General features: G+C 37.6%; 1 protein-coding gene across 1 annotated transcript in view; it reads right to left on the bottom strand.

The window, feature by feature from the left end:
• Nucleotides 1-2,840: 2,840 nt before the first annotated feature.
• Nucleotides 2,841-23,926, bottom strand: part of rassf5 (Ras association domain family member 5) — a 43,357-nt gene continuing 22,271 nt past the window's right edge. Inside the window, exons 3-6 of the mRNA XM_016230146.1 lie at nt 7,185-7,295; nt 6,799-7,081; nt 6,598-6,713; nt 2,841-5,280 (exon numbers count right to left, since the gene is read on the bottom strand). Coding sequence (XP_016085632.1) covers nt 5,128-5,280; nt 6,598-6,713; nt 6,799-7,081; nt 7,185-7,295 — 663 coding nt within the window. The 3' untranslated portion in view covers nt 2,841-5,127. The remainder of the gene's footprint in view (nt 5,281-6,597; nt 6,714-6,798; nt 7,082-7,184; nt 7,296-23,926) is intronic.

Here is a 23,926-nt window from a genome sequence, read left to right as displayed (position 1 = left end):
ACAATAAAAATAATAAGGTCATATAGATCATAACACAGTCTCGGAGGTAAGAAGTGGATTATCCTTCACCTGAAATGTTTGTCTTTTCATCCTGAAGTGCGAGGCAGATGTTGGATCACAATAATTAGGAACCACAGTTTCCACAAATCCCTTCGTTTGATTGGGATGTTCTCTTTTATTCTGGAGGGCAAGGGCAGTGACTGTACTATAGAGCGTATTTTGCAGCATTAAACACGTATTTATACCGATTTCATCAGGCTCTGAAAATTCTTCAAAAAGAACACAAAGAATGGCCTTCTCAGCTGCCATAGTTGCAACTCTTGCGTCATCAGAGCAGGGTGTTCAATGCATCACCGTTTCCGTTTAAAAAACGTTTTGCACCGTTTTTGTCGGGGCTGAACGCACCCCTGGTGTCCTCTACAGAAGGCATGTGTGAAAATGATGCCCTGTTTCATAACTAGAAGTCAAATTCCAATTTGAAACCCCATAACATTTTTCTGAAATATTTATTTATGACAAACAATTTGAAAATTAGTACGATTTAAATTATAAATACAAAATATTATCATATTTCCCTAAGAGCACTAAATTTGATCATTCTGTCAATATCAGTCATTTTTAAAGAACAAGGAGAAGGTGTGTTTATGATCAAACCTCCAAACATTTGATATCCCTAAAAAGCCCTGAATGTGTTCTGTACAGGACATCCAGACTTAAAACTGTGGCGTGTATGGTCTCAGAGAAATTACTCTACAGAGGACAAAAGCCTATACCTGGGTCGCAGGAGAAATATATCCGCACATATTTTAGATTGACAAAAAGCTGCAAGAGGAATTAAATTTTTTTAGTTGGTTTTATACACTGGCGCTTTTTTGCATTTGCATTTTTTATGTTTAGATTTGCATTTCCAGTGTTTGCAAAGCAAAAAAAAAAAAAGACCTATGGAGTCAAAACAGAGCCACATATGGGAATTAAAAAAAAAATCTGTATGCAAATAAATGTAATTATGTAATTACTATGGCATCACTGAATAGCAAAAATTCAGTCAATGTCAGTGGAAGATTTTTTTTGTTCAAATTTTGAACTTTGAAGTAACAAATTACATAAATATAAACCAGAAATAGATAGCACGACTAAAACGGCAGTCTCCAAAACAAAGATTTATTGCAAGATAAAAATGGAAAATGTCAAAACACAACAATCCTAGTGTTATCCTAAGCTGTGCTGCATATCTGAAATTGTCTTGGCAAGTCTGGTGTTGTTGTCAAACTCTTTACAGCCCAGATATATATCAACACAGGCAGAAGAGCACATGTAGGGGTGACAGGGGTGATATGGTGAGACATGTCAAGCTAAATTGGGTGTGCTTACAACAGGACCGCAGCCATAGTATGCTATTCTTAGCCGTCAGTCTTAGAGGAAGCTGAGACCTGTCTATATTTGTGTCTTCAGATGACATATTGACATTGTTTTCATGTTGACCTCTCATTAGCAGACTGGACGGGTGAGCACTTGCACCTTATGAGGGCTCTTTAACATTATGATGGACACTCACAACTGCTGTCTTTTTGTGGTGACTTAAAAGGTTTCTGGGTGTCCTTAAAATATTGCAAGACTTTTCCAAGTATGGGCATGCTGTTAAACCTGTAGGTAGATTTTATTTAAAGTGTGGAGCCGGTTCAAACTAAGTTTACAACTGAAAGTAACATGTTTTTCTTGTAATATGCCATGTGTGCACAATACACTACACGTGCGCTATCTGACCCTTGACACTGCCATTCAATGCAGGCTGTTCTTATTTGTTTTAGACACAACAGAGTTGTTGACAACATAGTGCTTGTGCCTTGCTGTCTGTGTGCTGTTACACAGTACCATATAAATACATAGCTTAGTATGCAAAGTATCTAACAAATTACAAGTTCTATAATTATGCTTCAATCAATTACAAAAAAATCTTTGGACATCCTTTGCACTTGGAGCAAATGTTTGCATTTGAACTACTGTACATGATTAGGGTTCCCTCTGCTGGTTGTGCATGATTTGTGCAACCATGATACTACCGTACTGATGTAAAACTACTCTATGTTCTGTAGATAAAATGCTAACTTCTTATATCAGTCACATAATACCAGACACCAACAGTAATATGTTTGTGATGCAGAATTGAATATTACCATAACATGTTATTTTGCCATATTTTCCATTATTGTAGCATTGTACGTAAAACACTTATAGTAAATAGCTTTTTAAAGGTAAAAAAGTTAAAGTAAAAAAATAAATAAATAAAAAAAGGTGAAAATGTAATATGCATCTGAAATGCTATTTAATATTTACATTATAAATCTGTATTTATAATAATTAAAATGATTTAAGTTTAAATACAACATAAATGATTTCTTAAAGCATTTTAAAAATTATATTTATTTTGTATTTATAATAATTAAAACTACAAAATGATTAATAACCCAATTTAGTTGTTTCATTTCAATTTAAATATTTGTTTATTATTATTATTTCTAAACATATTTTTATTTTTGATTTATAATGTAAACTACAGAATTGCTGGTACATTGAAAAAAAGCTTGGTGTAGTAACAATTTCACTCAGAAGTAAATTTCACAACTAATTACAAAGAAACAGCAAGGAACACATTGAATAAAAAACATGAGATTTTTAATTAGGAACACTTGTAAAACGTACTTTAATCAACTTTATTTTATTTATAACTTTGAAAAATCATATTATTTCTAAAATTACATTTATTTGTATTTATAACTTAAACTACAGAATTGTTAGTAACCCCAGTTAGTGGCTTCATTTATTTCAATGTAAACAAAACAGACTCATCACCAAGAAAGGGTGACCTTTTATTGAATTCTTCAGTATATTTACAGCTTACTAGACATTTGAAACATTTGATACTCCAAAACAAAAACGATTGCCCAATAGTACTGATTTGTCCACATATTCAAGTTTACACAAACTGAAATTGAACCAAAAAATAAATTAAACAACGCACACACGCACGCATACACACACACACTTCAACATTTTAAACACTAGTCCCTAAAAGTCTCACATGGACTTAATAGCTCAGACGTTGAAAGCACCTGGCTACTGCCACTGAATGTGTGGGAACTCTCTCAACGTGGAGTTAAAGGGCCAGACATCTAGAGCATATGTACAGTACACAGTCAAGATAAGCTACACGGAGACTAAAGGCACTGCAGCAGGAATATGGCTGTCAGGGGGCGCCGCCTGAGCAGACATACAAGGCCCTGCCGCTTGCTAAAGGGTGGAAGTGATACTTCCAGTCCAGCAGGAAAAATATACAGGCAGAGCACATGGGGCAGAGTGGTCCAAATGGAAACATATGACTTTAAAGTGCCTCTACAAACATACCAATCCAGATTATAACTTAGCCATTACAAAACTGCTTGCTATAGATGTCCTGTTTAGAAATCCATGGTTCTTTAATAGATTGGGACGTAAATGTGCTTTTAAGGGAGAAGAGAAATATCAGTGCCTGGAACATCATATTGAAAGGTTCACAGTTATTCCCGACCAATATGGAAAACCGCTTCAGTGCTTTTGAATGCGCTTCACAAATAATAAATTCCCTCAGTGTCACAGACACATTCAATTCACATGCACCTCCACAATTTAGCAGACGAAAGTATGCACATTAAAATATCCCTTTAAATGCTTATTATTACAATTAAAGCAACAACAACAAAAAAAGTTACATCCATCTCATGTTCCCTGTACAGAATAATATTGACTCCTGTACATACTGGCGGACCACTCAGTGGTTTGTGTTGGTGTGCAAATCAGACATCCTGACTCCACTTTACATTAGCAGGAAGATCTTTATAAAAGCTTTATTTTGTAATTACAATAAGGGGAGCTTGTTCTGTTTTCCTTTGGTGTAATACAGATTGAGATGCTTGTGGTTGGGATCCGCAGAGCTTTTCAGAGTGCTGATCGAGGAGATGCCCTCTAATCTAACATGACCTTGTGTATTACTGTATGTGCTAAAAGCCGAAATGATTCAGAAAAGCTTACCGGATAGCCACAGCCTACTATCCTCACGTCCACTGATGCTCCCTGCACATTAAGTACTGGTGGCGCACTTGAGAGACTGAGGTGATTTGTCAGTGCTGAGTGTTTCTAAAAGCTTTCATGGGACACCTGAAAGGACAATGGGTCTTTCCAGAGAGTAACAGTCAGCGTGGGGCCACTTCATATTTCTAGAGGAGCTCAAAATGGCTGCATCTGTACATTCTCAGCAGCCCAGATCTATTGAAACACTTTTTTATAGATATAGTGGCCAGTGGGTTTCATGACCGCTTTATCATAGAGATGCAGCCATTTTGGTAATTTAAATTAAAAGAAAGAGATATTTTGACATATTGAGCTGTAGGGTGAAACATTATCAGTAATACAGTACATTTATAGTTATATTAAGACAATCTCTCCAGTATAAACAGTATAACTCTTTTATTTTTTACAGTAGCATGTTATAATTTTTTATGAACTGTATAATCTGATATGTGGACAAGATGACTATTTGTCCTCTGATATCTTACAGACATCATATTTTCTATAACTTTATTCTCCCCACTTTTCGGACAGGAAGTGCTTTTTTACTCTGCTCTTTCATATAGATATTCCCTGATAGAGGACATGCGGTAGACACAAGCAGAGAGACCAAAGCGAAAGTCATGCTTTAAGTAACACTTGCAGTAGCAGCAATAGCAGCAGCTTGTAAAAAACACAGAGAGATGGGGTCAATGTAAAAACAACAAGAAAAAACTAAACAAAACCCATTCAGATATCAAAAAGCATGACTGCCAGAAACTGCCATACTCCTGGGCTTTCAACAGCCTTCCATTTCCAGAGAGAAGGATTACTCTTGAAGTACCAATCTTTAGTTCCAACCTCCTCTTCGTCTTAGTCATGTCTCGATCCCTTTGCCCGTCTTTGGGGGTTAAAGGTCACAGAAGCATGCTGAGAGCTTGAACAAAGTCCTGAGTGGAGGTTTTGTGAGTTCGTCCGGTGGGCTACTGGTCCTCCAGGCTGGCCCGGTGTTGGCTCAGTGGGGTGAAGGAGATTCTGTGTCTTACATTAGCCCGGTTTGCTCTCGACCTGACCTAGAGCCTGTAGCAACTTCTCCCTGTAGGCAGCGTAACGCTGCTCCACCTGCCGCATACGCTCCTTCTCCTCCTTCTCCAGGATGATCAGGAAGTTCTGCAGCTCAGGGACTGAAAATGCATGCCACTGAAAAAAGACAGAACACCTTATTAATAAAGCCAGACATATGAAATTTTAGCCAGAAAAAAACCAGACCTGTCTATTAATCCTATGTTTTTGTTGGCATGTGTTAGATTAATTGCATGACGTTTATTCAATTGCATTTAATAATTTCTAAATATATATATTAGGAAGTTTAATTTAGCTTTGTAGAGTTTCAGTGGAAACAAAGAATGAAAACAGGAAGATTTGCCTATGGAAATTTTTATATTTATATATAATTTACATATAAATTACATTATCATGAATAATAATAATAAAAAACATAGCATTTTCATAATGATAAAGCAGGCTAACAATTTATGTATAAATTATTTTATTTGATATTATTTGCTTTGTAGAGTGTTCTGTACTTCATACAGCAGAGTAAGGCAAAGGTCATGGTTTCGATTACCAGGAAAAACAAGAACCGATCAAATCTAAATGTATACCTTGAATGCATTGTAAATTGCTTTGGATAAAAGTGAGTTTAAAATATAAAAATGGGTTTATATTCATAATGATAGATCAGGTGAAAAAAAAGTATAAAATATAAATAAATAAGAATAATAATATAAAAAGCATTTTATTGCCATAATGATTGAGCAAGAGACAAAATATATTTGCAAAAAAAGTCAAATGGGCCGTGTGTCCACTAAAGCATTTTTAGCCAGCTGAAAATGCCAGGTGCTCTGCTGAAAACGCCTAGGTGTGAGCGCTTGAGAGTGCTTCACAGTGTTTTTTTTCAGTTAAGACTCTTTGGTTGCTATTATACGGAATATCCGCAGAAGTACTGTGGCAGACGCATCGTTGCAATCATTATTTTTCATATCAATATTTGTAGTAGTCCGGGAATCCCATTTGGTACAGACATGAATACTCAGAGACAAGAAATATTAACTTCTCCTCCATTGTTGTTTAGTCGTAGTACAAACCGAATGAGTGACAGTTGGTTAGAGTGGTATTTGCCCCGCCCCTCCTCCACCGTGATTGGACGGCTGACTAAAAAGTGACAGTGATGAGTGCTGCGTTTTATCTAAAGTTGAACATTCTTCTACTCCCGGCGCCGAGAAAAAATGCCTGAGCACTCAGCGCTCAGCGTGAAAAAGATTTTAAAAACGTGGCGCTCCCATTGAAAACTGAAAAAATACACTAGCCTCGGGCAAAAATGCTTTGGTGGACACACAGCCTAAATATGTTAAATGAATTCATTTAATGATTAAAATACTAGATAATGTTTATTGTGGTAGGCAAATTTTACAAAAATAAAAAAATGACACATTTAGACAGAATGGAAAAGCTCACCTCAACCTCACCAGTCTCATTTTCTTTGAGTACAAAGGACAAGTTCTCTAGATCAGGACCTGCTAACAGCCTCAAGCAGAGTGGACAATCTGATAATGGCAACTTCTGGAAAAGATCTGAAAAATCAAGCAAACATCACCTTAGTATTAAAGTAGTATTGTACAATACTACAGTATATTTCATCTTCATTTGAACGCTTACCCTGGCTGTCTCGACGGGTCTGGTGGTAGAGGGCGAACTTGCATGGGTTATCCTGTACCATGAACTTCTTCAGCAGGCCCTGGATGACCTCCCTGACCGTGGTGGTACTGCTGATGTGTAGCTGTTTAACGGCATCTCTGGGCAGGTAGAAGGATGTGCGGTTATCTGAACTATCAGAAGAGGAACATGGTCCTTGTGACTTCTCATCCACAAAAAATACAGTCACAGGTCTACGCAACTTCAAGTGAACCTTTATGAAACCAGTGTATGTGCCATCTGAGCTCTGGGGGATAACAAAACAACTTGAGTCAGTTCATTTCTCACAGTAAAACTCTCAAATTATCTGCAAATGAGTGCAAATGCTTTGTTGACAAATCAATACTCACTATTTTCATTCCATTCTCCGTCACTTTGGAGTTGTAGTCATCTATTTTCGCTTTAATCTCTTCTTCTGTGAGGGATGTTGGCTTCTCTTCCTCTTCCTCTTTTGTCACATCCTAAAACCAAGATAAAAAACAAGGTTAGATGAGGCATCCTGATATCAAACACAGTAGAGGCCTTGTGAGGTATCAATGAGCTATGGTAGAAAAGGCCATCAACACTGCGTAAAAGCTGATGTTGACATTATAAGCATGATGTAACATGACAGTACAGATGAATTGACTTGAAGGTACTGTTTTAGTTGCATTGGTTGGACTCTCAGCTAGCTGCATTTTTAGTGAACTTTCCTTTTTGGAGTTCCTCTGAGGTAGTTCCTCTAGTTTTTCTATTTTTGTATTGACCCCTGGTATTGAGTGTCAAGAGAGCAGAACATCTCTCGGGGAGGAAGAGGGGACAACTGATTGCTGCTGAGATTACAGACACTTACGTTATCAAGATAACCAGTTATCTGCCCTTCACAAGAAGCTATTATATGACGTATGGTGCTTATATGAAGAAGAAACTACCTATTGCGGGATTTCTATTGAGTGAAAAATGGGGAGATCCTATACATGATGCTGAACTAAATAATAGATCTACTCTATGGATGACTCTAATGCCTTTAACATACAACTTTAAATGAGTTTTGAGGCTTTTAGTCCATGACTGTTATCTATTCGCAAGAGTACAGCTAAATATTGGCAAAATAAAGTTTAGGAGATTTTAAATTGACAATTTCCAGTATTTCCAGGAAAACACGTATGAACAATGATGCTTGTCTTAGCAATACATTCACTACTGTTCAAAAACTTGGAGTGGGTAAGATTTTAATGCTTTTGGAAGAAGTCTCTAATGCTCACCAAGCCTGCATTTATTTGATAAAAATACAGTAAAATCAGTAATATAATTTAAATAACCGTTTTCTATTTTAATATATTATAAAATGTAATCAATTAATAGTGATACAAAACTGAATTTTCAGCATCATTACTCCAGTCTTCAGTGTCACATGATCCTTCAGAAATCATATGCTGATTTGCTGCTCAAGAAAGATTGCTTATGATCAATGTTGAAAACAGATGTGCTGCCTAATAATTTTTTGGAAACTTTTATACATCTTACTGACCCCAAACCTTTGAACGGTAGTGTAACAATATCTTCAACAGGCATTATAATATGTTGATATTTCTAAGTCTGAACATTACTACTACTCTTATTGATCAACTACAGGGGACAATGTCACTCACCGAGATACCAATCTCTCTCTCTGTGTGTGTGTGTGTGTTTGTGTGTGTACAGCATGACAGTAACAGTTTGAATGCCTCTTGAGACTTCTTTAAACAAATCCAGGTTCATCAAGACAGGACTAGAGTCTATGCAAAGACTGAGGAACGCTCTACCAATCCATAATGATTCATCAATAAACAACAGGGAGAAACACCTGTCGTTTAATGTTCTTGTGTGGTCAAATCTCAAAGGATGTGCCATTTCCCCCCGCTTTTTCCATGAAATGAACAGAACAGGACAAAAGAGATGAAAAAAGGGCTTTTACAGAGAAATTATTCGTATACATAACTGTTTTCAACAATGCTAATAAAAAGAAATGTTTCTTGAGCACCAAATAAGCATATTAGAATGGTTTCTGAAAAAAATTCAGGTTTGTCATCACAAGAATAAATCCAATTTGTAAATATATTAAAAGAATTCATGGCTATTTAAAATGGTTTTTTAACATTTTTAATGTATTCTTTCTCAAATAAAGGCAATAAAAAAAATGTGTCCTCCAAATATCTAAAAACGAGCACTTATATGACAAAAACCTTGGTAGGGCACACATTCATTCTAATAGGTAGAAATAATGCAGAAGGAATGATGACAGGGCATGCGATACTAAATACTCCATCATTTCCAGTGACAAAGAAACGGTTCTCTTGGAGGGGTTTTCTAGGGGGTTTGACAGTTGCTGAACAAGCCTTAGCAACAAAGATTCTGTCGGAGGTATTTTTAGCTACTAGCTGCATTCCCCGTAATACACGCAAAGTGAGTTTCTCTCTTCTTTTCTGGGACGAAAGAATAAGAATGAAAAAAGCAAGATCATTTATTCATGGAGATCCCTGTGGCGCCAGCATGGCAGCTCTATGTCTCATTGAGCAGAGAGAGATCCACTCATACACACATGAACACACAAACATTAAGCCTGAGCGGAGAGGAAGAAGAATTTATCTGGATGTTTAGCAAACAAATTAACTTCTGCCTGGCCCACACACTACAACTGCCTGACATGGATAACCTCAATGGACAGAAAGATCAGAAATTTTCTCAAATGAGTAGCTTGTTATGAAAGACAGAATCTGCAGACAGGAAATGTGCAATACTGCTGCACTTGTGCTGTTGCGTCTTGTGGTATGTGGTGGCACGAAAGAAACGTCTCGCCAAACGAAGCGATGCAAAATCCTCAATGAGGGGATAAATTGCTTTAGATCTCAGACTTACTTTTGCACAATAGAACTACATATATAGCCACATATATTCAGATTTTGCAGATTTTTCCTCAATAATTTCAGGCATTGTTGCTATTACGATCAATGCAACAAGTAAAATGCACTTTTTGTTTTGCTAAATTAGCTAAGGAATAATGTTATTTAATTATTTTATTGTAAAAGCTCAAATGTTAGAGTACATAATAATAACACAATGAACAGTATTATCTACCAATGTCTCTGCACCACCAAAACATTTTAAAATATGAAAAATGCCATTCAATGATTTCAGTGACCATTTTCTAGAGTTGACACAGATTAATCTGTTTTGGAATTGATTCATTGAATTGGACTCTGAAGCCATTTTACTATTTAATTTAAAATCAGAGATGCATTTAAAACATCTGTTTTAACATTCTCATACTTGTGAGTTGAGAGACGAGGAAGGATTAAAATTTTTAAAATAAACTGTCCTTAAGAAACTTAAAAGCAAAGAAAACAAATCACTTTATGTCTGGCTATGTGTGCCACTGTGACATCCTAGTCAGTGTTCTGTGAAGAGAAGTGTTCAGAATTATGTGCAATCGCTCATGCAATACACGTTACATTCACTTCTTCAAATTTACCTGTTTTGTATTGTGTGGCGTAGACCAGAGACCATGTTCAATTGTGTGAGATTATCCAAAAACACATCTGTGTCAGTTCAACCAAAGAAGGAAAAAATAGTGAAAAAATTATACTGTGCATAGAGAAAATTAAGCTTGTTTTTGTACCATAATTTTTTTTTTGCAAGGCAACATTAATTGAATGTCAATTAAATGTGAGGTGTGTCATTTCTGTGCCCCTAGCGGCACCAAACGGTATTGCAAAAATAATGACAGTTTTCAAAGCGGTTTTCCCTAACACTTCCAGTCCCTCCATCTATTACTGGCCAATAAACCAGATTTACACACCCACCAACGTTTAGTAAAACAAATCCTCTACCATTCCACAATCAACTTGCAGCTCTGATATTTTTTATTAATGTTGACAAGCAAAGATTTACAATTTAGATTTTTGTGGCATCCTCATTCTTCTCCCACTAACTTGAATCCCTTGGTGCACACAACCAAAATCTCTCAGGAATTCCTGTATTTGTGACCAGAGGACTGTGAGCTGCTAAATATATATTTCTCCCTCCCTTCCTCACATCCAAAGCAGAGAAAGTGGCCTTTTGGAACAATGGGCAAAACAATGGAGACCAGTTTAAATGTTCGCTCTGCTCCTGATGGTTTATTTCATGTTGTATGTGTTTGACTGCACATGTATCTACACGACATCCAAGAGCAATCCAAGCTCGGCCATCATATCCCATCATCTTCACATTTTGAGTAGGATTATATGAATGAGCTCTGATCTTCTCTTGAAACACCATGAGAGGGAAGATTCCTTTATTGTAACAACCAAAGAGCAAAGATGTGTGTGTCTGTGGGTGTATTCATGGGTTTCAGCTGGAGAAAGTGTGTAAGAGTGCATGTGAGTGAGCGTGGGAGTTGTAGTTGGAATAAAGGGCATCATAAGTGTGTGTGATTGTGAAGTGGGTGGGTTATGTGTGGGATCTCTCCTGTCTATTCACTGAGGCTCACAGTATCTGCTGTCATTCAGAGAGCTGACCCACATCTGAGCTACACATGCACGAGTGCACCACCTCTCTGAAACGAACCTCCTCACTAAAGGTAAAAAGCAAACCCTGATTAGTTAGTTTGAAAAAAACGCTTCACTGCAGGTTTTATGCTTCAATAGAAATGCACGTTACTCAGCTGCAGACACACGATTTCCTTTCAGGTTGAAGACAGAAATCACCTGATGTGAGAAAGCTGTGAATCGCACCTTTCAGATTTTTAGCAGTGAGTGAGCAGAAGCGACATCAAACGTGACCCGGATATCCTGTTAATGCACAAAAAACGCTGTCTCGCAGACAACATATTTTTCTAGAACGCTCCTTGTGGTGAATCAAAAATGTCTGGCAAAACATTGTCCTGACCTTTTTATATATATATATATATATATATATATATATATATATATAAAATATATGAACACATACACACTTTGGGAAGTTGCCAAGAACGTGATACGTTTTTTTTCCAAGTTCAAAACATTTATTTGAAACTGAAATCTTTTTGCTGTCACTTTTGATCAATTTAAATTCTCTCTAGAATGCACTTTGTGGTGAACCGGAAAAATGTCTGGAAGAACATTTCTTTGATAAACAGGGTTAGGAAACAACAAGTAAGCCTGCTTTGAGCAATCAAACAGATAAAACCTACCTAACCTGTATGAATTGAACAATACGCTTTCCTCTACTGAATAATGACTTTCACTGTTAAATGCTCCAGGCCATTCTTTAAATCAAAATGAGAGTTAAACAAACATAGGAAAGAAAGTCATAGAAGGCCCAAGTGGAGGATGTTAACAATGTACATAAAGGTGCCTTGGGGCATGACCTGAGCAAATATCAAATTACAGAGACATGACATGAAAAAAAAGGGCACGTCTATAAATGCTATCGGAGTGTCATCTCAAAGTCATCACTGCATGTCAGGCAGGTGTCCTTAAGCACAGCACACGGCTACTCCGACTGATTAGGGAACACAATGCCCTTAGTGTCAGTTTCAGGCAATGTGCACATCTTCTACATCTGCACCTACTGAATGGCCTCAACCCAATAATAATTTGGTTAGATGCCGCATGTTCTGCGTATCACCGTGAGAACTGCACTAACAAAAAATACAGGAAGTAAGATTTGCAAGTGTTAGCCGACATCAGTTCTAGGGAAGCCTGATGTTCAGAGGAAGTCTCCTTATACAATGTTAGTGCTAATGCATTGATAATGTACTTTAATGCACTGGCTTTAGCTGCAGTAAAATCAACCATGGTTAGTCAGACACAGGTAAGCAAACGGGAGTCTAATTACAGTACATGCATCTTTCAAAGATTTATATGCTTTTAATTGATCATTCTTGTGTCTCTCTGCTGTTTCTGCCGCAGTGTAGGAATGATGCCTTGTGATCTGCTCCCTCCCACACGTTGCATGTGTACTCATTCTCTCCCTCTCTCTCATTACTGGGTCAAGTGTGCCGTAGGAGATTCTCCCCTCCCTCTCTGCAGCCCTGCACAAATGCAAAGCCCATCATCTGCATGCCTGAATAAACAGCGTAGATCATCAGAGCCCACGACACCAGTAAACACAAGCCCTATGCTATCAATCCATTCAAATGCCTTTGATAATGAAGGTCTTAATTATCGATGCATTGTGCTTGGGCCTGTTTTTTTTATGCATCATTAACTCATGGCATCCCTATAGCTGATTGATACACAGATTTATTTTTTGAGCAATCAGCATCTATGTGATTTTGAACAGCATTTCAGTTAAACAGCTATTATAATGTTTAGAAACGAGAAAACTTGACTCATTCTGCTGTAGCTTACCAACTAGGCAGCCATTTGCCGAAATGGTACCACAGCTGCAACATCTACCAGATTTGAGCCATAGTAAACTTTTTTCAATCACACAAAGGCTTATGAGATGGCTCATGACTTTCAGTACTCATGGAGTGCAAAACCTTGAGCAAACAGCCTCGTGTTTGCATGACTTTCCCTATTCAAATGTTAAATTCTGCCCTTGAAGAGGAAGCTATTTATTGTTTGTTCCCTTCACTAATAGCTGTCATTTGGGTCAAAAATGTACCTTGAATGTGTTGTCTTTAATGAGTTTCTGGAATAATTATTGAACACAGAAGCAGCAGCATTTATAAAGGCAATTTTACTCAGTGCTCTTGGTTTAAAAGCCTTCTGTCTACTACGTTTAACCCAGCGAGGTAAATCGGAAATGTATTATTGATCCATAAAGCAATTTTAATCCCATAACTGACAAGAAGAATGTGCGCACTAAAGCGAGAACGTAAGCTAATCTCCCATTTATCCACCCCTGGGGTTCTTCTAAGAGGACTTCCAGAGATGCTAATAAGAATTAGGACAAGCTAACTTCACCTTCGGTGTGTTTATGACTGCCTATTCAAACTGCACTTATTTTTTTAAAACAATGTAAAAGTCCAATATATAAAGCAAACGTCTGTCACCCAATAGCTGAAATGACTGTAGAAGTAACGCCTTGCACCTAGCAACACAATACACAAACAATCTACCACAGTGTTGCCAGATTGGAAATGTCCATGTATCGTACCAGAAGTTCAAAATTATCATATTTGAAGAAAATTATAATTATAATTAAACGTTCTGAATACAGCTATTTATACTTTTCAGCACTCATTTTATATACTTTATTGCTAAACTATCGACCTCAGCTTTGAAAAAAACTGACCTAAGTGCGGCAGGAACGTTAACTTGTGCTCGTGAGAGAGAGTCATTCTCCACGACGATTGGTCGAGAAGACATGAGATGAGATGAAAGATGTGTAACACGTTCAAGTCTCCTCACAATCATGAAGGTACACGTACAGTAGGATCCACACAGCTAGATCAATGAGTATAGAAGCCCTATGATTACAATGACTATCATTTGGTGTCACAAAATTCTGAAATGATCGTACATTATGGTATTATTGATCGTACATCATACAGAGGTCAAAATTATGGTACAAATACGATAATTATCATACGTCTGGCAACCCTGATCTACCATAACAACCTTGCTGGAAACAGCAGGTTAGACCAGCATGAACTTTTTGGGGGGGTTAGACTAGTTTAAACTGGTTTGGTGACGGTCTAAAGCACAAAAAATGTCTCAAAAAGATTCTAATTTTTAACTTTTTTTTGTTGCCTACTTTTAAGCTAATTAAGAAATCTGTTAGGGACATCAGCGCAACACCAGCATTCAAAACTTACACTACTGTACCATTCAAAAGTTTTGGGGTCAGTAAGATTTTTTTTTTTTATTAATACTTTTATCCAGTAGGGATACATTAAATAGATCAAAAATGCCAGTAAAGACATAATGTTACAAAAGATATATATTTCAAATTAATGTTGTTCTTTTCAAATGTTCTATTCATCAAAGAATCCTGAAAGAAATTATCATCATTTCCCAAAAAATAATAAGCAGCACTGTTTTCAATGTTAATAATAAGAAATGTTTCTTGAGCAGCAAATCATAATACTGGAATGATTTCTGAAGGATCATGTGACACTGAAGACTGGAATAATGATGCTGAAAATTCAGCTTTGCCATCACAGGAATATATTTTAAAATATATTAATGTAAAATATAATATTTACAATAAAATTGCCTACTCTTACTCTATTTGTGATCAAATAAATACAGCCCTGATGAGCATAAGAGATATAAAATCATACCAACCCCAAACGTTTGAACAATACAATATGGTAACAGACTAATAACCAAAAACCAAAAAAAAAAAAAAAAAAATTTAAACTGTCCAGTGAATGCCCTCAAACTGGCAGCTCACATTGTGTCCAGACAGAGATGCGAACAGGATAAATAATTCACATCCTGAGAAGCTCTTCCCAAACCTGATACTGCAGAAAGTGATGTAAGGCTGGTCAGCTCAGGTATGGGAGTGAAATTTGAAGTCTTTAAGGACATGAAATATTAGCCTATTTCCAGTTCTGTGGTGTTCAGAATACAGCTGCATTTGCTAGCTAGCTTTTAAGACCCAATCTAATTAAAGCTCAATTCTGACTGACTTTTTGGTCACTAAACAACTGTATCTAAATCTAAGTCTAAGAGGCCTACAGTAACAGGAAGTCAGTGTAAAAGCTATGGGGTCTTGTAAAATAACACATTCTCTGATTCAGGGAAGGACAGGCCTTTCTGGCACAATCATCAGCCATTTCCTTCCCCTCACAGCATTTGAGAGCTCTGAGAGTGTGAGAGTGCACTCTATGTACACTGCCATGCTTAAAAGAGTCTATAATAAAGGTCAAGATATGCAGGTAATGAGCTGAAGTAAAAGCAATTGGCTTTAATGCATTCGGTGGATGGTATTAATGCAAATACATGAACCTTACAGTAAATGAAACTTATATAACATAAGTCCCTTTAATACTTCAGCTTTATTGTGAAATAGGCCTACTTACTAAATTAGTGTGGAACAAAGACTTGTACACTTCTTAATCTTTCATAAGAACATCTTTAAGCTCATATTATCATTGTAAGTTCGAGTAACCTAACATCTAACAGTGCAATCTCCACCTACTAACCCCCTTTCGACAGTCGCCCTAACAGACGTTTTAATCCAAAGCGACTTAAGGGGCATTCAAAGTATACATTTTTCTATCCGTCCATGCATTCCATGGGAATCATACCCACAGCCCTTACATCAGAGTGTTAAATGGCTGCCATAAAAATCATATTAAGTGACAGCAAGGAAAAGCAATGGATACGCTTCTTTCTTATCCAATCATTAATCCTTGAGAGACTCTTCATTTAAAAGTTAGTGTTAGTTGCTCTAAACAGTACAAGGTTTCTACCGACAGTGTTTCCATAGACATACGCTCACATACACACACATAGGTACAAAAGCTGTGGCAGTATGCTTTCAAAAGGTACACCTTTGTACCTTATTTACCTCTAAAGGCTCCACATTAGTACATTAAATTTACTTATTAGTGTCTAAAGTATATATGTCAATACCTAAATGATACATATTAGTATCTTTCGAAAGGGTATCACCCCAGATTTTATACCGTTTTTTTTTTTTCTGAGAGTGTAGGAAAATCTTTTTCTACAGCCTGTCTCATCTAACTTTAACAACCTCAAAACAGTGTGGAACAAAATGCTAGAAAACCCAAAACAGTCTTTGTATGTTGTCACTCAAAACATATCAGGTCATAAACCTGTTCCGAATGCATCCAAAACACATTTCTTACAACGCAGCAGTTCATCAAGTGAGAAACATGAAGAAAAAATGCACTTCCGTGTACACGCTTCCGTGCACATCTTCTATATCAGGTGTGGATATACTCGCTCAATCTTCACAATTCCATCAGCCTCACATTCATACACTACCTTGGCTACTTGCTTTGCTTGTGACCGTCGGAAGAAGGAGGTCTTGGCAGTGAAGAAGGTGAAGTCATCGCTCTCCTCATCCAGGCTGCAGTACCCACTGCTCATGCTATTGCTACCGGTCATTTGCGGAGACGGATCCAGCTTGAGGGATTCCCTATGCGGGTCTTCGGGGGACCAAACGCACCATTCCAGGCTCCAGGGTTGGGAAGTGGAGGATGGGCTGGGAGCGGGGGACCACAGGTTCAGATGAAGGGCCAGAGCTCCACGTGCCTCCGGAAATGAGCTCCGAAACTTGCAGGCTGACACTCAGTGAGCGTTGCGGCCGGTATCTGATGCTCAGTTCCTGTTTCCACAGGTCACAAACAGGCAACTGAACAGAAGCAGCTTCTCCCACTCTATTCAGCCGACAGCTTGGTTCTTTAAACCCACGACCGCTTGAGATGAGAAAATTAGCCCAGGGTGGAGGAAAGCATGTCACTGCACACAAATTGCTTGTATTGGCGACCACCAACTGGCACACGGTCACACAGTCTTGCTGTAAAAAGCACTAAAGATCTGAGAATGTTGCATGGACATTGTGTTGAATATTCCTTCAGCCGGCTGAGATGGATGCAGAAGTCTCCAGTCCACAGTGAGGCTGTGACGGCTGCTAGAAAGACGCCAGAAAATCAACCTGCCTCACAGTGACTGAGTGAGCAGAGAACTGACGTACTGCAACTCCCTCCCTTCCTCCTTCTCTCACACCAGCGTGCATACTCTCTCTCTTTCTCACTCGCTCTACCATCTGTGGTTGGGTCTGTTATCTGCCTACAAGCTTACACAAACACCCTCCTTCTTCCCCCTCCCTCCTCCACTATCGCTCTTCCTGCATGCAACTGCTCTTTGCTCAACTCAAGACACTTCCCACTGTATAGAAAAAGAGAGAGAGAAAGAAGGAAAGAAATGGAAAAAGATAATAGACCGGAGGAGCGAGAGAAGGAGTGAAAGAGGAAGGAAGAGAGTGCTCACTGCATGTGGTCTTTTAGAGGCTACTTTACATAGTATGCATAGCATTGCTGATATGCAAAATGCCTCTGATGGCAGGCAGTGTGAATCTAGAGTATTGTTAAATGGCACTGTGACTTTAATACACGCAGGACTGCAAAAAGCATTTACATTTCTTTCAGTCTGGAAAAAGTAAGGGACAATGTATAATGAGGTCATTATTACAAAATAAAGGTGACTGAGGTGGTCTCATATCATCGTGAAAAGGTTTATTTTGTGATAATTGATGACTGACTGTCCATAATTTAATTATTTTATGATGTGAGGAAAAAAGAGACTGTGGAGTGATATGAGGTACATGAACATAAATTGCTTGCCAAATAATTATAGCGAATTATGCAGATTAATGCTCATTACAAAAAAAAAAAACATCTGAAGGCATAATGACCAATCAAAATTAATTATTCCAAATAAAAATAATTACAAGTTGGTATTTAGAATAAATTGATGAATCATAAATAAACATTAAATATTGATTTGAGTTTAAATTATCTTATAAATGTAATAAAAAAGAGACCATGGAGTCAAATGTGAAACATGAAAACTAGATTAGCTGCCAATTAAACCATCAATTAAACAGTCCAATGATCATTACACCCCCCAAAAAAAGAGACCACGAAACTACACTGCCTGCAAATTAAACAGTTTGCAGAATAATCAAACAGAATCTGATATTCCAAATAAAAATATTTATCAAATATAGATTTGGTTAGTTCATTAGTTGGTTGGTTGGAAGTAAGGAAGGAAGGAAGGAAGGAAGGAAGGAAGGAAGGAAGGAAGCGATGATTATTTGAAAAATGTTTTACTGTAGAATGTTGCAAGTGGCCAATCAGATTCAAGTCTGTTTTTGTTTTTTTCTGCTTTTCACTTCTGCTTTAGCTTGTGTACTAGACTACCATATATAAAATATGCTATTGTGTAGTGCAAATACTGTTGGCTCTAATAATAAATCACTTGTAATGTTCCTCCTTTTTAAGTCACTTTGGATAAAAGCGTATTCTACATGAATAAATGTAAATATAAGTATTCCAGAGAGCCTTTAAAGGTAGAACTCAGAGCCCTAACTGATCATCATTACTGTTGCACATTCTATAAATAATTCATCACACTGTAATGTCCCTTTACTTTTTCACTGCACCGCTAATAGAAATACACAGAGAGAGAAATCGTTTTGTAGTGCTTTTTACAGGGAACCTTTAATAGTTGTCTTTCTATTGGCAGGAAATAATACAACTACATATAAAACAAAAAAGAATGGGCACAAATTAAAGTGTGTAAAGGAGAAGAAGAACTGACCATGGTGTTGGTGTGCTTGACTGGCCAGCAAACTCACCAGACCTGAACCCCATAGAGAATCTATGGGGTATTGTCAAGAGGAAAATGAGAATCAAGAGACCAAAAAATGCAGAGGAGCTGAAGGCCACTGTCAAAGAAACCTGGGCTTCCATACCGCCTCAGCAGTGCCACAAACTGATCACCTCCATGCCACGCCGAATTGAGGCAGTAATTAAAGCAAAAGGAGCCCCTACCAAGTATTGAGTACATGTACAGTAAATGAACATACTTTCCAGAAGGCCAACAATTCACTAAAAATGTTTTTTTATTGGTCTTATGAAGTATTCTAATTTGTTGAGATAGTGAATTGGTGGATTTTTGTTAAATATGAGCCAAAATCATCACAATTAAAATAACCAAAGACTTAAACTACTTCAGTCTGTGTGCAGTGAATTTATTTAATACACGAGTTTCACAATTTGAGTTGAATCACTGAAATAAATGAACTCTTCCATGACATTCTAATTTATTGAGATGCACCTGTATGTTCCACTGGAGATCAAAATTAAAGCAACATCTGATCTCTCCTTCCACCCATTAGGGCTTTTGGTCTTTACCTTTGACCCTGACCTTGAGGGAATTAGAAACAAAGTCCAGCTGGAGCACCAGTATAAGTTAAATGTGAGTGCAAGATAAGAACGACATAAAATCACATCCATCAGTCCATCAACTAGGTATGGGTGACTATGGTCAACCAATCAACCAATATGTTGGTATATATATATATCAAAAACAATCTTGACAAAACCTGTTAAAACGTTCTTTCTTCTGGGGAACGCAAAAGATATTTTGAAAAATGTTTCAGTGTTGTTTTGTCCATTCAAAGTTCTTCAAAATATCTTCCCGTGTCTCACAGAAGAAAGAAATGCATCAAAGTATTACGTTTTTTCACATCCCCACCATCAACTAGACGAAAACTGCTGATTAATTATCTAAATGTATCTGCCTTACATCAACAAAATTCCCTTTCATTCCTTTAGTGACTAAATGCAATGCAATTCCACATGTTACTATGGTAAAACACTGGCAAGATGTCAGCGTGAAATGAGATCATTCATCACCTTTTTTTCATTTGCTGCTTTCCTCAGCTCGCGTTCTCCAGCAGGGAGACGATTCCTCACAAAGGGAGATAAAAGACAAGAAGAAAGAGTTTGCCACTATAAAGGAAGAGAAGTTGAAAGCCACTTTGGAGTCCCCTCGTCAGCTTTATTAGATTCTCATTGAACACTGTATTGGGCCACATTTCTGCCATCTTCTTTCACTGCAGCATACGCTTCTCATGTCGTGAACTAGATATTGAGTCCATATTCATAAACTCTGACGGCTGATGTGGTGCCTGAGCAGCTATGGATATAAAAATATCATCACTAGCAGCTTATGACAAATTACCTGAAGTGGTGGCCTTAGGTTGCATTATAATAATCAATTAGATGGATCACTGGGAAAGACAGAGGGGCTTGAACATATTCGATATCCAAACCCCCTGGGAAGAAGAAAGGTCCTCTTTTGGCTACTGTCAATACACCCCAATTAATTCTCAGTAGATCTCAATAGTTTCCCTCCAAAGAGTTCGCAATGGGCAGCCCAGAAAAACATAATCAATACCATGGATGGATGGAGAGTGCAAAATCAAAGTGAAATCACCCAGACTAAAACCGCCACACTGTAATGAAGCAAGGTACCTCCTGCTAGAAATGCGAGCGGAAAGCGTCATTTGTCACTGTCAAATACAGGCTCTAAAGTTGTCTCACTGCTGTATGAAGTATGGAGTGAAGAGGCCCAATGTGGGTAAATCAATGTGCCTGACGATGATAATGGATCTCAAAGAATTCATAACACAGGCATTTTTCTCTACAGGGAAGCAGGAGGTTTTGTATTCTCCCTACATCTTTGTCCTAAATGTTCCTTCCTGTAATCGCTCTGGTATTGTGCTGGTGACATGTTCTGTGAGGAGTAACTGGAGGCTTGGACAGGTCTTGACACTGGACTCAGCTCTTGTTTCACAGTGGTGTTAAGTGGCGTCAGGACGCTCCATGTGATATGTGTCTGATACTGCTATAACACCTCTCTCCCTCTCTCTCGTACTTAGTTAAAAAATGCAGACGGTCTCTGATTTCCACACTTGGTGATGACAAACGGTAGAGGAGAAACAGTCTTGGCTCTGTTTGGAGGGCTCTCTATTTAACAATGGTATATTTATAACCCATCATCAGGCAGTACCATTGTCAGTACCTACTGAATCTATAATTTCTATGTTTTCAGACCATCCAAGTATTGAACGCAGAGGCTGAAAGGTTAGAAGCAGGAAGAACACTTCCTGTGTTAAAAGCATTACCAATGTGTTATTAATCTAAAAAGCCTTGAAGCTTGAAGGTTTATAAGCCTTACCGGAAGTGAGAATGATAACTAGCTACCTAGATAGATAGATGGATAGATGGATAGATAGTAGATAGATAGATAGATAGATAGATAGATAGATAGATAGATAGATAGATAGATAGATAGATAGATAGATGGATGGATAGATGGATAGATATATAGATAGATAGTAGACAGATAGAAATAACTTTTGTGGAAAATCATGTCATTTCCCAGAAAAGCCTTACCGAATGATAACTAGCTACCTAGATAGATAGATGGATAGATGGAAGATAGATAGATAGATAGATAGATAGATAGATAGATAGATGGATGGATAGATGGATAGATATATAGATAGATAGTAGACAGATAGAAATAACTTTTGTGGAAAATCATGTCATTTCCCAGAATGCATTACTTGTGTTGAATAGTTCCTCTTCCTGTCCTTCCAACTTCCTGTGGCCAATGCAAATCAAATTCTCACTTATGAGTTGAAAGCTTGCCAATTCTTCAGTTATGAGGTAAACTAGGTAAAATAAGAACAATACAGACCCTATTTTAATTTGTTAATTTTGTTTTTACTCTAGAATACATCACATTACTAAAGTGAAATCAACCCGGATGCTGTTTCATGTTGATTTTAAACAGCTCATCCCATCAACAGCCTCTCACTTCCTGTGCTCTTTACGCTGTCTTATAGTACCACAGAGCCGGAAGACATTACATAGATTCTGTTTTTAGAATCCTCAGTGCAAAAATGCACTAAGAAAACCCACGCAGATCAGTGTGTAAATGTGCCTTACTACAGCTCTCTCCACAAATTATGAAATCAGCCCACACACATACGCATCCCAGGATCTCTTTGTGTGGTTTTCAGGAATCAAGATCAAGCTGCTAAAATCAACACAGCTCAAAATCAAATGAAAAAGACAGGATGAAAAAGACAAACATGCACACTGCAGTGAACTATCACGCAAGTTACTCCACAGGAAATGCTATGGTGAGATGACAGACCTGATCAAAAATCTGAAAATGGCACACGCAAATAGAAAAACATATTGTGTTACTACTGAACTGCATTTGATATCTCCAGCTGCTGTGATGGTTTGAGGGGGGCCGCAGTGCATATGACACATAAAGAGTGTGTTTGCTGTGTGTGTCTGTGCATGTGTACACACCCCAGGACAGGAAAAGAAAGTGAATGAGAGATGACAACAGACTATCTGCACTACTAGAGTCAAAGCCGATGAAATACCTCCAGCAGCTGGGGAAACAAACCCTCAGCCCACAGTCTACAGCACTTTCACAGCCAATAAATGCCAAGAAAATAAAAACAGCATCTCTAAACTTGCAAATTTATTCTTGTTTGTGCCTGATGTGGCACAGAGACTCACCCAAAGAAACCTTCGGTGGCTTTCAGATCAAATCAGCTATATTGTTTATACTGAAAATGAAGGGATAAACAAGACCTCAGGATGGAGCACTCAGTTTTTGGAGGCTACAAAAACTGAGAGATATTCCACGGCTAACTGTGAGTTAGCACTAGCGGGGCTACTGTTTTGAGGCCATGGGCGACATGAGAGCCTGTGCACTGTACCTGCATGATATGAGGGATATTAGGGTAATGTGCATGAAGAGCATTTTGTATTCTCATGAAACAAAGATAAAAAGTGAGGGAGAGACACTTAAGGTTTGCGTAATATAGCCTACTAAATAAGGATAACAGGGGAGTGGTGAAGTATGAGAGGAATGTGTGTAGAATAATCTAGAGAGTTTTGCAATTAAGAGTGGAGATGATTCACCCCACTGAATAATAACAATAATATATTCTCCTCTCACAGCTAATACTGTGAATAATAGTCTATATCCAGAGGTAAATTACACTCTTTTTCTCTTTTATAGTTCAACTTAATTCAGTAAGGTGAAAAAAAATTAAAACAATTATAATATTAAACCTTTAACATTTCTTTAAAAATTAAGATTTCAAAATTTCACTGGACCCTGGAAACCACTTCAGTCTGAAAAGAAGTGTCCGTTTGCTCTTATTCAACCTCAGTGACGTCTAAGAAAAACAAATGAGCTATTAATGAGATGCCATTTGTGAGTTTTCTTTCCTATAGGTATAAACTTTTCCGTTCTTTGTTCACATACATACACATCAGTTCAAAAGGGTCAATAACATTTTTTAGCAAATTAATAACTTTTATAACTTTTATTATGCAAAAATATTAAGTATATTAAACTGTTTTCAATATTGATAATAAGAAAAGTTTCTTAAGCAACAAATCAAGAATGATTTCAGAAGGATATTGGAGACAAGCCCAAGGGTTATCTTAGCAAATGACCTTGAGATTCTCACACACACACACACACACACACACACACACACACACACACACACACACACACACACACACACACACACACAGACACTCCCACATCTCTCTGAGATATATATA

This window comes from Sinocyclocheilus grahami, unplaced genomic scaffold (genome assembly GCF_001515645.1).
Source record: "Sinocyclocheilus grahami isolate Dianchi unplaced genomic scaffold, SAMN03320097.WGS_v1.1 scaffold2.1, whole genome shotgun sequence".
NCBI classification, from domain to species: domain Eukaryota; kingdom Metazoa; phylum Chordata; class Actinopteri; order Cypriniformes; family Cyprinidae; genus Sinocyclocheilus; species Sinocyclocheilus grahami.
The sequence above is the reverse complement of the archived record's forward strand: the minus strand, read 5'-3'. Positions and strand labels throughout refer to the sequence as shown.